General features: G+C 36.4%; 1 protein-coding gene across 1 annotated transcript; it reads left to right on the top strand.

The window, feature by feature from the left end:
- The first annotated feature begins 444 nt into the window (after positions 1-444).
- LOC134320084 (homeobox protein OTX2-like) lies at positions 445-3,009 on the top strand. Its single transcript, XM_063001384.1, has 3 exons — positions 445-541; positions 1,152-1,303; positions 2,362-3,009. Exons 1-3 carry the CDS (start codon positions 445-447, stop codon positions 3,007-3,009), a joined length of 897 nt encoding a protein of 298 aa, XP_062857454.1.
- The last annotated feature ends 13,809 nt before the right edge of the window (positions 3,010-16,818 follow it).

Genomic DNA, 16,818 nt, shown 5'->3' on the forward strand with positions numbered 1-16,818 from the left:
TACGTTTTTTTTTTTTAAATAATTAAATTAGTCAGATGCATGCATATATGCAAATGAATTGACTTAAATATATATGGGCTTGTAAACCCATAATAGGCAAGAAACTTAGTAACTGACATTCCACCTAAAGTGTTTAAACATTTATTAACAAACAAATGTAAGTATTGTGTGTGTGTGTGTGTGTGTGTGTGTAAGGTAATTTTACTCAGTGTATTTTTAGTGGAAATTGTAGTTTTTTGGGGGTTTTTTTAAGTTAAGGGGCGGGATTATATAATTGACCCCGCCCCCTTCTACTACATACAGCCTGAGCGCCCACTCAGCTGCGATGTTTGTTGTGGTCCAGTCCACAAGCGCCACTTAAGCACGAAAGGAACTGGTGAAACACGACTGGGAGTTTGGCGTGTTTAATAGCAGTGAACCCAAGAGCTACTCTACCCAGTAAACATGATGTCCTACCTGAAACAATCACCGTACACAGTAAACGGGCTCAGTCTGTCTACTACAGGGATGGAGCTGCTGCATCCATCTGTTGGCTTTCAAGGTAAAAAATAAAAACAATTTATTATTTTACTGTAGTAATTAAAATGAGTCTCAGAAATACATTTTACATATTTTGGCTGATTGTAAATAGCTTTTGTGTTATTTATCTTATATAAAAAAAGTCACATGTGTTTATACAATTAAGTTATATTTATTTATTTCCAATTATTTTCCAATTTCCGGCTTCCAACTTTAAATTAATCTAACAACCCCTTAAATCCTAGATTACATTTGTTTCATATTATTACATCAAATACATATATTACTGAAACACTGCAGACATGTGATGCACATTTAACTGCTACCTTAAGTTTAAAATTAATGTAGTGTGTAATGTTTTTTGGAAACATATGCTATATATTTCTACATTTTGAACTCTTACTTAAAGATTTGCATATTTCGATAATTTAATTTAAATACACATTATTGTTATTTTTACCTGCTTCATTTTGATTATTAACATTACAAAAATACTTTGTAAACTTAGTACAGCTCCCAAATGATCATGTCAACTGTTCATGAATTACCAGAAAAAAACCGCGTCATTTTATCCGTTTATCCGGGAATATTTTAACATCAGTGTTTGTTAAAAATATATTTTATTCCCACAGCAACCCCCCGCAAACACAGAAGAGAGCGCACCACGTTCACCCGCGCACAGCTGGATGTGTTAGAAACACTGTTCACTAAAACGCGCTATCCGGACATATTCATGCGCGAAGAGGTGGCACTGAAAATTAACCTCCCAGAATCCAGGGTACAGGTAAGAAACGAACTACAGTTTAATTTGGTTTAAATATTTATACTGTCTAATTCATTTGACAGACTAACCCCTGGATTGTAGGCTAGAAATAATTATATTTAGAAATTCTTTCAAATGGAAAAAAAAATTAAACGTAAGGAAATTTCACATATTCATTTTCAATAACATTGTATTATTGTGGTAAAACTATACTAGAAATTTCAAGATACCTTTGTTTATATACAGTAATATTACACACTCCAAAATGACAATCAATATTGTTTATTATAGTCGTATGAATGCAAATTATATTTATATTAAAGTTTGTGTTATCTTAAAAGAAAGTCAATCAAAATAAACTTCATAAAGAAGAACATAATACTTTTACAAATGTTGTTTTGTGTTTGAAATGAACAGAATTTTATGTAATTGTTTAAAAAATATATACTTTGTATTTTAAAGAGGATTGGTGCATTGGTGTTGCGTCATAAAGTTAGCCTCGAAAAATAAGGTTAGTATTAGTTTTTACAAAAAATGATATAAGCTATTCCTATTACTTTGTGTGTAAGTGTAGACACTTAGTCAAAGATAAAAAATGGCCTAAAAATATACCTAATTTCACATCATTTTACATGGAAAACTACAAATGGAGAGTCTTAATCACTTATTTAATGCTTTAGTTAATTCATCAAAACAGAATATGCTTAGTCTGTTGGTGTTAAGTCAATGTAAAACAAATGGTATCTACTTTAAAAATACAAAAAAAGTACTTTTTTTTTTAAATTACAGTTTTTATTATAATATGTAGAACACGTTAAAACAGCTCCGTGTAGCTCCTAAACTCCTAAGTTATTAAGGGTAGAAACAAAGTGCACATTTTCTTTTTTGTGTGAATTAAAAAGTTCTTATTTTCAGTGAAGAGTTTTGACTAGGACTGTTCATTAAAGTGATAGGAAATGCTAAGTTAAATAACTTTTTACATGTTTTCTACCAATCTTTCAGATTGGTGCGTTATTGTAAATGCTTTGTATGAGCATCTAAATAATCCTTATATATTTATTTTTGACACAATTCGACAGGTCTGGTTCAAAAATCGAAGAGCAAAGTGTCGCCAGCAGCAGCAAACACCGACCAGCACACAGACTAAAACTCGACCAGTAAATAAGAAGTCTTCCCCAGTCAGAGAAACAAGCCCAGAGAGCAGCACCAGTGCCTCGTTTACCACCACCACAACCACCTCCTCCTCCTCTTCTGTACCGGCTTTGTCCACCAGCACTCCGGTATCCATATGGAGCCCTGCATCCATTTCTCCCACCTCAGAGCCGATTTCTTCCTCTTCTTCCTCATCATCACCTCCCCCTGCTTTATCGTGTATGCAGCGTTCTTACCCGCTCACCTACACCCAGGCGTCCGGTTACAACCAGACCTATGCGGCCACTTCGTCTTATTTCAGCGGAATGGACTGCAGCCCGTACTTCGGGTCTGTGCACCACCAGCTGAGTGTCAACACATCCACCCTGAGCCCCACCAACACCAGCGCTGTCAGTAATCACATGAGTCCGCCATGCTCACTCACTGCTCAGGGCTATACTGCATCCGGTCTCGGGATCAACGCGTGCGACAGTTTAGATTATAAAGAGCAAAGTGCATCCTGGAAGTTTAGCTTCAATACTGACTGTGTGGATTACAAAGATCAACAATCTTCTTGGAAATTCCAAGTTTTGTAGTTTACTAGAAGACACGTAAATGTTACAGCATGTCAGCATTTGCAGAATGTTTATTGGGCTGTTCCTGTTCAAACAAACACCAATTTACTAATAAGAAAATAGGGCAGTTGTAGACCAGCAGTTAAGGTACTGGACTAGTAATTAAAAGGTCGCTGGTTCAAGCCCCACCACTGCCAGGTTGCCACTGTTGGGCCCTTAAGCAAGGCCCTTAACCCTCAATTGCTTAGACAAAATATACTGTCACAGTACTGTAAGTCACTTTGGATAAAAGCGTCCGCTAAATGCTGAAAATGTAAATAAAAACGTAAACAGCATATGCCAGTAACCGGTTATTGATCTGGCTTACGTTGCCAAATACTGATCTAATAGTCGTTTTAGATCCATTTCTGGTTTTGTGCTCAAAGATAGCAGATCCATTAAAATGGTAGCATGCTGGTATGTACAGTTTTTCATTCAATTGGGGTTTCAGGTCTCAGTATCAAACCTAAATATTAGTGTTTTTGGATCATAAAATACTCTCATAACCCAGTGCTTGATGATAAATCAATTCAGCATAAAACAAACAGCACTAGATCAGCTACCAACCAGCTAAGACTATAGTCTATGTTACTGGTCTATTCCATAGACAGACCATTTCAGTGTTTCTTAAAACAGAAAACATTCAATATGCACTATTTATAATATTTAAAACAAGGTTTCAGTTAGTTTGTAGGGGTCATGTTGTAGAAGACAATCGCTTTATATGTTTTTGTGTGTAAATATTTGTATTCTGTCCAAATGTAACCTATTTTAACTGTAAACTCTTGTAGGCCACATGGGCTATGTTAATAAAGGCAGTATTTTTATAGTGTTTTATGTAGTCCTTGATGATGATGATGTTAATTTATTTTCTGTAAATACAATTTTTAATTAAACACATTTAAAGAAAACAAGTTCACACGTTTTTTATTTCAATGAACGTATAGGCCTACTTCTAAACCATTTTGCTAGTGTAAAACCCAGTGGTTTGTAAAGACATCGTATTTTGGAGTGTTTAGTTGTCTTTTTCATGACAAAACACAGACGTCATGTTATTCAGTTATCTCTCTCTCTCTCTCTCTCTCTCTCTCTCTCTCTCTCTCTCTCTCTCACCACATTGACAAGTTTAAATTAAATGGAATTGTGTATCTATTTTGCAGAATAAAGGGGTTTAAATACTGTTTAAATATTATAAATAAAACATAGGTTAATGTGTTTTGGAACCATTCCTGTTGATCTGGTTGCTTCTGACTTTAAAGGGTTTTTATTTATTTATTAGAATTTTAAGGTCATATTTTACACACTTTGGTTACATTAATAAGAGAACAGGTAATTACTGATTACACAAGATTCATAAGTTCACAAGTTTAACGTCAGTCATGGACAATTTTGTATCTCAAATTTACCTCACTTGCATGTACTGTATTATATACTGTGGGAGGAAACCGGAGCTTCCAGAGGAAACCCACACAGACAGGGGGAGAACATGCAAACTCCCCACAGAAAGGACCCGGACCACCCCACCTGGAGATCGAACCCAGGACCTTCTTGCTGTGAGCCACCGTGCCGCCCCAAAGGGTTTTTATGTTACACTATAGCAAAAATGTGGCTACGATGCAAAGTGGACACGAGTCACTTATAAACGTTCAAAGACGTGGTTACATTTTTTTCTCCTCAGCACGGCTTCATTATGAAGTTCATTCATCAGGACAATTTTATGTTTAACGTTAAGTTTATACTGGGAAATAAAACACTGACGTGACAGAAACTGAATAAAAAAGACTCTAGGACTAAAATCTACATATATTCAATAATTCGACAGATCAAAATTCATTCATTTAGACATTTAGACGTTATGTTTTGTACATGGCGATTCATGACACTATAAATGCGTTTCAAACACACATGTATTTAAGGGATACATCTTATGAAGTGTATTTCAGTTTTATATTAGTTTAAAAACCCATACACATTATAAAACCTTTCAAATTTTTTCTATTTCACTTTAATGTTTTTCTGGTCAGAGTCGCGGCGGTGCAATTTTCCAGGAATAACTGGGCTCAATGAGAGACGCCCGACCGGCAGCAAAAAGGTTTAATCATTAATGTAATTTACTTTATAATTTGTTGACACACTTTAGCAGAGCTCAGTTTTAGATAGAGTTTAACCCTTAAGAAAAACTTTTTTTCTTGTTTCTATTACAACTCCACCACGACTTTCTAAAACAGAATTTAAATGCTTTCAAAACAAACAATTAAAAGAAAAAAAACGATTAATTAATTATACTCGTATAAACGTTGCGTGACCAATGAAGGTAATAAAAAGTTTTAGTAGAGAATTAAGATAAATTAATAAGCTTTAAACACCAATATTACACCTTACAGGCAAAATTTAGATGCTATTTTTAATAACATTAGTGGTTACATTTATCAATACAATTCTACATATTTTTCAACAACAGCATAATTTAAAATGTAAAATTGTTTTGTTTATTTTACACCTTTTTGCATTCTGCAATCAGTAGAATGTTTAGTTTTTTGGTGTTTTTTTTTTTTTGCTGAAACAACGTTACACACATGCAATCATCCAGTCCTGCGGAACTTGACGGTTTTTACCCCAAAAAATGAGCCCAGAGAACTTAATGGCGTCTCCACATAGAAAATATGTTTCAGATTTGCATAACAAAGTTGCATTTTTTGATGCAGCTGCAGACTGTGTTGATTGATTTTCCAAAGCATTACCGACCCCATGTGGCTATATTTACCAGTTATTAAGAATCTAACAGGGACAATTAACAGTGGCTTCTGGGCTGCAATTTTTCCAAACTCCCTGAATCTTTACTCAGTATTATGCAGAGTAGATGGTGAAATTATTTGCAATCTTGTATTGAGAAAAAGTTCTTTTTGAACTGATTAAAAAATGTTTACATAACAAACCATGATCCCCTTATTTGTATTTTGAAATGTTCAAAACAGTAGTAGTAGTAGTAGTAAAAAGTTGTTTTTTAAAGGTACATTTAAATTCTAAAAGTTAATATTAAAAGTATTAAAAGCAGTTGTAGCCTAGCGATTAATGTACTGGACTAGTAAAATAGATAGATTAGATAGATAAGACAAGATAGATTAGACAGACAGACACTTTATTTATCCCGAAGGAAATTATTGGTCTCCAGTAGCTGAACAAAATCAAAAGAAAAAAAATAACTAATAAAAATGTAATGTGCATGTATACAATATACAAAATACAAGAAAATGCAAAAGTGCAATTGTGTGTTCGATACTTGACTTGAAATATAACTAAAAATAGCAGCAGTAGTCTATATATTCTTATTAATAATATATACAAATATATGTATTACCCATACACATTATGATAATCAAGATATATGTATATATAGGTATGAATGAATATATGTAGTAGAAGCAGTAGTATGGGTTATAACCAATATATACATGTAATTATAAATATAAGAGATAAGTAAAAGGTTGCTGGTTCAAACCCCACCAGATTGCCACTGTTGGGCTCTTTAAGTAAGGCCCTTAACCCTTAATTGCTTAGACTGTATACTGTCACAGTACTGTAAGTCGCTTTGGATAAAAGCTCAAAATGTAAGTATATTATACCTCAAATAAACAAACAATATTTACTTAGTAAAGCAAGTACGACAGCCTTGTGCTGGTTATCCTTACATACTCATGTTTAGTAAAAACATGCAAGGAAACCCAAGCTGTGAGCTGATTACAGGTCTTTAACATATGTAAAAACCAAATTTTATTTGGGTGGAAAGGCTTTCCTGAAGTTAATACCTAGACCTAGGGAGGGGCAAGTGTGGAAACATTAATTTGGGATTATAGAGCTTGAGCATACACTCAAAGAACAGATCAACACTGGATCAGAGCCTGAGGCTACTGGTAAATCATTACATGTGTATGAGAATAAAAACTGTGTCAGAGATTTAATGGCTGTAATGGGAGAAATATCTCATGTGTGATTGTCTGATATTAGTTCATACTGCAAAGTTGTAGCCAGTAAAGGGACAATTTAAAATTCAAAGACGGGGAAGTAAATAAAATTATATATATATATATATATATATATATATATATATATATATATATATATATATATATATATATATATATTCTCAGAACTGCAGTAACAATGACATGGTGATGGTGTGTTACTGTGTGTTGTGCTGGTATGAGTGGATCAGACACAGCAGCACTGATGGAGTTTTTTTTTTTTTTTTAAACACCTCACTGTCACTGCTGGACTGAGAATAGTCCAACCAAAAATATCCAGCCAACAGCGCCCTGTAGCCAGCATCCTGTGACCACTGATGGTCTAAAAGATGACCAACTCAAACAGCAGCAATAGATGAGCGATCGTCTCTGACTTTACGTTTACAAGGTGAACCAACTAGGTAGGAGTGTCTAATAAAGTGGAAAGTGAGTGGACACTGTATTTAAAAACTCCAGCAGCGCTGCTGTGTCTGATCCACTCATACCAGCACAACACACACCAACACACCGCCATGTCATTGTCACTGCAGTGTTGAAAATCATCGACCACCTAAATAATACCTGCTCTGTGATGACCATTGAAGAACAGGGTGAAAGCAGGTAAAAAAAAAAGTATGTAGAGAAAAGATGGACTACAGTCAGTAGTTGTAGAACTACAAAGTGCTTCTACTGTATATGGTAAGTGGAGCTGATAAAATGGACAGTGAGTGTATAAACAAGGAGATGGTTTTAATGTTTGAACATTTAAATGTGACAACCTTTCAAAAGAGAGAAAATCAGGTTTGGGGAACACACTGTAAATACAGCACTGTATTAAACTCTGTGTAAACATAAATTCCTGCTTACTGAGGTGTGTACCAAACTACCCTATATGGACAAAAGTTATGGACACTCAAACACCCTGCCACTGAACAGAAATCCAATAAAATTAAGTTAGCCCCCCCACTCCCCATGTTGTTGCTAAAACCATGTTCCACTACATTTTAAAACATTTAAAACATGCAAGCTTTGTCTACATTTTATTTGAGGCAAATGTCTTTGTACTGGCCTGACAGTTGACCTGGGCAGCTCTAGTATGGCAGACTGACAAATTAACTTGCTGGAAAAATGGCATCCCATGACCCCTCTGTTAAAAGCTGAGCTCCTTTGACTCATTCCTGCAAATGTTTGTCAATGAGATATATGGATGTAAACCTGTTGACAATGGCCTTTTAAGTCAAGTTGGTACACGTTCACCAGTTTGCTTTGTATTTCGCTAACAGGATTGTGAGGGATCCAGCTGACCTAAATTAAATCGTCATTGTCAGCAATTTATGATGCACTACTTAACATGGACTACATTAGTTGTTCGGCTTATTGGGCATGTTCCTGTAGAAGTAAGAATAAATAATTATGCAATCCTGAATTTCAACCCAACACAAATGAACAGATGGAGAGGTCATAGACAAGAGATGCTGATTTGGAGTTTGTCAACAGATGCCCCTTCCCAACCCTCCCTCTTTTTCTGGCCCACCTGTTTCTGACTGTGGATAGCCCTCTGTATGTCTGGCTCATGTGAATGTTAGGCTTATGAATACTGGCACGTGCAGGCCTGCGAATCCTAATGCTGGCGTGGCGGCACTGCTTATGCCGTGTGGGTCTCATTTTGTAGACTTCATTAATGGGGAGTATGTGGGAGTGGGTGTGCAATGACCAGGATGGTGCAAGAGTGTGTATGGCAGCATGCACAAGTGTGGCATGGTCCTGCCCCCATGCCTGCTGAAGCATGGTGAGCGTGTCCCTTCTGCACCCCGCGGCGGCCACACGCCTGACCACCTGCTCTGGGATTTAGGATGCACGCAGATTATATGCGTCACAGTGAAAATACACTACTGAAAATATGCCACAGGGACTAACAATGAGCCCTTACAGCACAGGCTTTTATATTTTAATCTGACAGCTAGACAACACAAATGAGAGCTGAGAGTTATTTGCATTTTAGTCTTTATACTTTCCCATTTCAGACATTTAATTAATAATTTTCACTTAATAGAATAAATACATCATATTTAAGTTACTTAAATACATTAAAATCACTGTACACTGATGGGAGGCAAGTATTTAAACTGCTTTGCTTTTGTTATTTATTAAACGTTCAGGGCAAATATCTACTTACTAAACTACGTACAGACTTTTGACTTTGTATTTATTAATCCAAACAAGAGTATAAAAGGACCGTCAAGTCATTTCCAACTTCGGGCAACCATATGTACAATGTTTCTTTAGAACTTCCCATCTTCTGTTTGGGTCTTCAGAGTTTTTAATAAATCATCCATTGTTTCTCTAATTGTATCTATCCATCTTGTTGCTGGCCATTTCTTCCAAGCATAATTGTCTTTTCCAATAGATTTTTTCTTATACTGTGCCCAAAATAAGAGAGTTTTAGTTATTTATCTGTGCTTTGTATGAGAGATTGGGTTTGGTTGAGGATCCACTTCTTTGTCCTTTTTTCCACTCAAGGTACTTTTAAAAGTCTTCACCAGCACCAAAGTTCTTCCTGCCCTTTTTTTTAATGTCCAGTTTTCACAGTTATCATCCAGTTAGTGCTCCAGTTAAAAGTGCAATGTGCACACAATTCCATGAGCTGGTGGTAAGTAAGTAAACAAGAAAGGGTTAGGATTCGCCAAACCAGTGTACATTTGAAGTGGATATATGCACTAAAAGTATATTAAGTTACTAAAACAATCCCTCCACTATATCAAGCATGCGCAGAAAGAATGACTTGTCATTGGGTTATGTCTGTACTTTTTAATAAACACATTAATAAAACATTCAGTTAATTTAATTTAATTTCCCTTTATGCTAAATTTAATGCTCATAAGTTTCTGTTTTGATATTTATGGGACAAAAACATATACTGAATTTTCAATTAACAATCTCCAGCTGTATTACATCCCCAAAGTAGTTGCTTGTCTTTTGCAATGTGTATATGGTTATTGTTGTGTTATGTCTAGGTCATAATGTGGAGTCTACACGTCTTTGTAAATGTGAACAACACAAACCACATGGCCTACATTCAAAACAAAACATGTCTGATTCAGGATGACAAATAAATGAGTGATGAGGGTGAGGGAATGGGGTCATGGTGTAATACAAAAATAATAACAAATTAAAAACACCAAACACAACAAACACCATACAGACACACTTACGTCAATAGTGAAAATAGAAAATTTAGTATTACTACAATTTACTTCTCATATACACATTTAAATTGTCAGGTTTCTGTCGGAAGATATGGTATGGCATGCTGGAGCAACACACAGTGTGGGCACCATACAGTAAAAGGTTCTGGGTAATCTAATCTGGCACCCTAACCAACAGGGCTCAGATTAGGATTAAATGGTTACCCAAGATAAATAAAAGAGTTATAAAACATACACACAGTGATTTTAAGCAACATCCATATTTATCTACATGGCAAAATGTGACATAAGTATATATTATACGTTTTAATAATAATAATGCTGATAATAATGCATTGATCACTGCAGAAGCCTTCTTCAAACTTACTGACTGTTGGTATACCTTGATGTCCTGTCATCATTAACGTGTCCAGACTAAAGTGCAAAATCATGTGTGCAAAACTGACTATAACAAGAAGGGATAATAATTAGAGCAAGATTAGTCATAAAAGTAGACCTTTATGTAGATGTTCTGTTCTCCCCCCTAATATGACCTCTTTAGACCAGAAAGTTAATTAAGCATAAAAGGAGTATGTCATGGTCTTGGGCAGCTAGCTATGGAAGCCATTGATTTTGTCTGACCTCAATTATGCCACACTCATTACTGGTTTCCTTTTTGTCATAACACGCACACACACAACAATCCAATACCACCCACATGTCTTAAAGTTAACTACTACTTGAACAGTTACTATTGTATATAACCTATGACACTGAGTTCTTAAAATAAGCATTATATTGTCAATCAGTCTGTTGAATTCCTAACCTGCTTTAGCTTTGTACAACAGTCTTCTGGTAGATCTACTTAAGTTTACGAGGTGTAATTCAGCCAAAATCACATCTTATTCTATTCTTTGACCAATTTTGTTCAGGGTTCGGCACAACCCACAAACACAGACGCAAGGTGGGAACACACCGTGGGCATGATGCCCATCCATTGACACACATTCTCACACACTTAGGGGCAATTTACAGCAGTAACTTTGAGAGGTTGGGAAAAACCAGAATTCCCCCCAAAAAAACCCCACACAGACATGCAAAACTCACATTAACTTAAAAAGCTATTATGTAAGAAGCTAAGTGTATTTTTGTGTTCTAAATGTTATAGAATGTAGTATATACACCGATTAGGCATAACATTATGACCACCTCCTTGTTTCTACACTCACTGTCCATTTTATCAGCCCCACTTACCATATAGAAGCACTTTGTAGTTCTACATTTACTGACTGTAGTCCATCTATTTCTCTTCATACTTTTTTAGCCTGCTTTCACCCTGTTCTTCAATGGTCAGGATCCCCACAGGACCACTACAGAGCAGGTATTATTTGGGTGGTGGATCATTCTCAGCACTGCAGTGACACTGACATGGTGGTGTGTTAGTGTGTGTTGTGCTGGTATGAGTGGATAAGACACAGCAGCGCTGACGGAGTTTTTAAACATCTCACTGTCACAATAGTCCACCAACCAAAAATATCCAGCCAACAGCGCCCCATGGGTAGCGTCCTGTGACCACTGATGAAGGTCTAGAAGATGACCAACTCAAACAGCAGCAATAGATGAGCGATCGTCTCTGACTTTACATTTACAAGGTGGACCAACTAGGTAGGAGTGTCTAATAGAGTGGACAGTGAGTGGACACGGTATTTAAAAACTCCAGCAGCACTGCTGTGTCTTATCCACTCATATCAGCACAACACACACTAACACACCACCACCATGTCAGTGTCACTGCAGTGCCGAGAATCATCCACCATCTAAATAATACCTGCTCTGTAGTGGTCCTGTGGGGATCCTGACCATTGAAGAACAGGGTGAAAGCAGGTTAAAAAGGTATGTAGAGAAACAGATGGACTACAGTCAGTAACTGTAGAACTACAAAGTGCTTCTGTATGGTAAGTGGAGCTGATAAAATGGACAGTAAGTGTAGAAACAAGGACATGATCATAATGTTATGCCTGATCAGTGTATAGTCCTTAACTAAACTGACTAGGCTGTTTCTTGAATTAATACTAACTGATTATTCAACACTGAGTAATTTGCAGTGTTGCACATGTGTGGCTTTGACTTGTGGAAAACATTTTAGGTAAACACACTTCAGCTACTTGAAAGCTATTTATGGTTTACAGCAAGTTTAAAATAAAAGAATTGTCCAAAATCAAATACTGTATATACTGTGTGATTGACAACACTTATAGTAAATATAAACATTTTCTTGACACTGCTGATGTGCTTTACTGTGAGAACGTGTGAATAATGCATCAACCCAAAATGTATCTGGTCAGTAATGGTCCTTTGGTAGTCACTGTTAAAGACAGCTTACAAATTGTGCATTGGGCAACAGTCAGTAAATGTAACCTTACATGTGTACTGATATGACAGGTGTACCTGATAAAACGCTATAACTGGTACAAGGAACAAGTTGTTCTCTAAAACATTAACAACTCACATTTGAGCACCCAGGTGGCACAGCTTGATATTCCGCTTGCACACCAGCACCGACTTTCTGAACTTATCGGTTCGAAACTCGGTGTTATCACCGGTCGGCTGGGTGCCATCTAGCGGGCATAATTGTCAGTGCCTGCAGCAGAAACTAATTGTTCACCGTATCTGCAGGGTGGGGGCCGGACTATGTGTGGGTGGGTGGCTCTTCATACGCTGTGTACGGACCCTGATTGGCGGAAGAGACACCTGTGCAGAATGCAGGGGCAAGAAAGGGAGGGCTGTGCACGTGTCGAAAGAGGCGTTTACAGCAACATGCTCTCCTCGGATGCAATCGGGTATCTCTCAGCAGCGGAAGACAAAATTTGAGTGCGCTAAATCGGGAGGAAAATGGGGAGAAAATGCATGAAAAAAAAAAAAAAAAAAAAACAACTCACATTTGTTCCTCTATGAAAAGTAAACAAGTTTCACAGACATGTAAGGTTTAAAAATGATAGCGAATAGTAGTGAAAGCATTATTCCATAGAGGATGCAATACATTTTTACTGTGACTCGAGATGATGACGGTACTCATTACTGAACATACACACATTTGTGAATTTCAAAAAGGTTATATTTTGCATTACTATTCTTCTGTATTTCTTATGCTCTATCTCCCGTTCACAGCTGTATGACTTTTACAGAGACCTACTTACAGGAAGCGGAGTCACGCTGGTGAGGGAGAATGAAAGAATAGGGCATTATGACAGGAAAAGGAACAGAATAAGGAAGAAGAGATGAAAGAAGGGTATTATGAACATGAGAGAGGAATGAGGGCTCCGATGGCATTCTGTCTTTATTTATCCTCCTCAACTGCCAGTTCTGCTCCAATCCCATTGGCCAGTGTGGTGATGCAAATGAAATGCAAAGTAGGGAGATGAATTCTTTCTGCTACAAATCTCTAGCAGTCAGTACCTCAGACTCATTCTGACTTACCTCATGCTTGATCTCTTTTCTTAGTTTTCCTAATTGACTGACTGCTTGCTGTTTTTGAAGAATTCACTATGAAACAAAAGCATTTGGATTCCTGTGAATCTGCAGTTGTAGATTAAAAAAAAAAGAAAAGAAAAAGAAAATGTGTCATTTGGTTGTAAAATTTTGAAAAACACATTTTGTAATCAGTAATTTATGAAAATCATAATACAGGCACTATACTACAGTATATTCACAAAATAAATGTTGTGCGTGCTGGGTCTTTAAATGGTATATAATTTACTGTTTAATATATAATTAGAGTACAAATGCTATTCCCAGAAAAGTTGGGAAATTCTGGATTTATTCTGGACTTTATTCACTCTTGTTTTTAATACTGAAAGTATAAATTATTTTCATAGCATATTCCAGCTCATTTAAAAGCTAGGGTCAGACCATAGGGTCAGCCATCAAAAGGCACCCTGAAGCCATGAGGGTCAAGGGCCCAACAGTGGCCCATCTTATTCAGTTTAAATAACCAGTGCACTGTGCTGTGTGTAAGTTGTCAAAATTTGTTGATTATGTTCTTATCGACATTATTTTAAAAAACTACATAAAATCATGGACTCCTGGCTTTACTGAAAAGCTCTTTTCTGTTTTAGCATGAATATGCCCTTGTGTACAATACAAGGTCCATAAAGACATGTTTGGAATGGTTTTGTGTATCAGCTCATCCACCATCAGTTCCTGACCTCACAAGTGCTTTTTTTGACCCACTGATGCACCAAAATCAAAAGTGGAGACTGTTATTCCTCCAAGACATTTGGCAATGTTATTTGTCAATTAGTTAAAGATAGGATAGATACAAGAGGATTATACTATTTTCATAAAAACACGATTGAACTCCAAAGTGTTAATACTCCATCTAAGATTTAATTTAACATTGTAACGAGTAGTTTACAAAGTGCTTTGTTATAGTGCCATCTAGTGACACATACAAGCGGCCGGTAAGTAGCCCAGTGCTTTTAATCAGTGGGCTAATTCTAACTAGGACAAACTAGTGTTTATTCATATAAAATACGTATTGTATAAAGTATGCATGGATTTAGTTCAGGTTTTTCTATTTAAAGTACCGGAACTATCAACATTAACCAAATATAAACGAATACATGGCCAATTTAGATTATATTACAAAAAAGAGAAATGTGGGCACTTCGGAGTTGCACGTAAAACCAAAGATGCCCAACAACATTAGAGCAAAGTTTATTTAGGAGCTGATATTACAAGAGGACATTCAGTTGTAATGTGCAATCATTTCAGGCTCCCATTAAGAGCTGTTTTAATATAGCATAGTACCTAAATTTCTCTAGAACTCAAGATCAGTAATATTTGCAAGAAAATGTGGCCTGTAACAAAAAAACTACTTTACATTTGTTTTAATTAAAAAGAGTAGTTGCCCATATTTCACAATCAGGGCCACAAATGGGCCATACTCAACTTAGAGAGGTCAAAGATATGTAGTAGTGTTATTAGTGTCCAGTGAGCTTTATACATGTTAAACAGTCATAACTTGTTTACTGTTAGCTCTACAGCCTTGTGTAATCAACAGGACACTGAGACAGTAAATATAATGTAAGGTGCAGGAAATGTCTTGTGGGAACATGGTTTGGTGTTTGTTGAGTATTGGCAAGTTTTGTTTTTTATGTATTTACACAAGTTTTTGTATTTTTTGTATTTTGTATTTTTATAGGGAAACCGGTATTATATCAGTCCGGTATTATACATAACTCCTTGCTGCTGGCCCATACCAATCAATAACACACATGCAGTCTACAGAAGTGTGTCCTCCCTGTATCTATTTATAAACTGCGTTTCAGTAATTTATTGTGATTTCTGTGGACGGGCATATTTTTTTTTATTGGATGGATAAAGGTCTGATAAATAATAGCTAATTTCAGTAACATAATTTGGGTTTAATGAATCGAGTTAATGACTTGAAATACGGCAGTTGTGTTTTGTAATTGATGTAATGACATGATTTGACTGTAGAGGGGGGTGTTGTGCTAGGAGAGAAAAAGTGTAACTGTAACAATTCAGTCTTCATCCTGCTTTATTTTAGTAAAAGACTAATTCATTTTACATCGAACCCCCACACTTACAAATTAGAATAACTTAGTACATGATTGATTTAAGTGTATTTTAAGTTCAAGAAAAAAGTCGGTCGACAATACAGAGGTCATTTCAATTTACTCATACATTTATGCCCCAACAATAAACAATAAACGTGGACATCTTTTCCTCTAATATAAATCGATACTTCAGCTAGTAATGCTAGCTAACTAGTAGTAACACAGCTGTGTAACATTAGGCAAAGTAAATGTTCAGGTAAATATTCATTTAAACGTTAGATATGCTGTTAAATCGTAACTTACCATAAAGCTTAGTTGGTAAAAACAAGGTTGTTGGTCAGTCACAACGACCTGATGGCACTTGGTGTGTCTGTGTGTGCGCGTGCGCACTGCAGCCACTACAAAGTAATTAAAAAGATCTCGCGGTGAAATCAAATGAATGTGTTTGCAAATCTTACAAAATTCAGCCAATTACGTTCTCTAAAACAATTAACCTTACAGGGACATTTCAAGGGCCAATCAGATTTCAATATCCATGTGGCCCCGCCCACGGATCCACCTCTGATTAAAGGTAATTAGGGGGTCTGTTCTGTGTGAGTGATGTAACATGGGTGCTGGGTTCAGGCTCCACCACAGTTTACTCAGTGTACATGAGGATATCAGCATGTTCCTTCGTTTCCGTGTTGGTTTGTTATCTTTCCAAAACATGCAAAAGGTAAATTTGCTACTCTTAATTGCTTCAATGTGTAATGCGTGGTGCCCTGTAATGGACTTTCGCCTTGTCTGGTCAGGATATAGAGGTGCCCATACATTCATTTATTTTTAATGTCATGTTTTACACACTTCGGTTACATTCATGACAGGACAGGTAGTTACTAGTAACACAAGATTCATCAGTTCAAGTCTTTTTTATGTCAAACAGTCATGGACAATTTTACAGTATATCTCCTATTCACCTCACTTGCATGTTTTTAGACTGTGGGAGGAAACCGGAGCTCCCAGGGGAAACCCACACAGACATGG

Source organism: Trichomycterus rosablanca, chromosome 9 (genome assembly GCF_030014385.1).
Source record: "Trichomycterus rosablanca isolate fTriRos1 chromosome 9, fTriRos1.hap1, whole genome shotgun sequence".
Classification (NCBI taxonomy): Eukaryota; Metazoa; Chordata; class Actinopteri; order Siluriformes; family Trichomycteridae; genus Trichomycterus; species Trichomycterus rosablanca.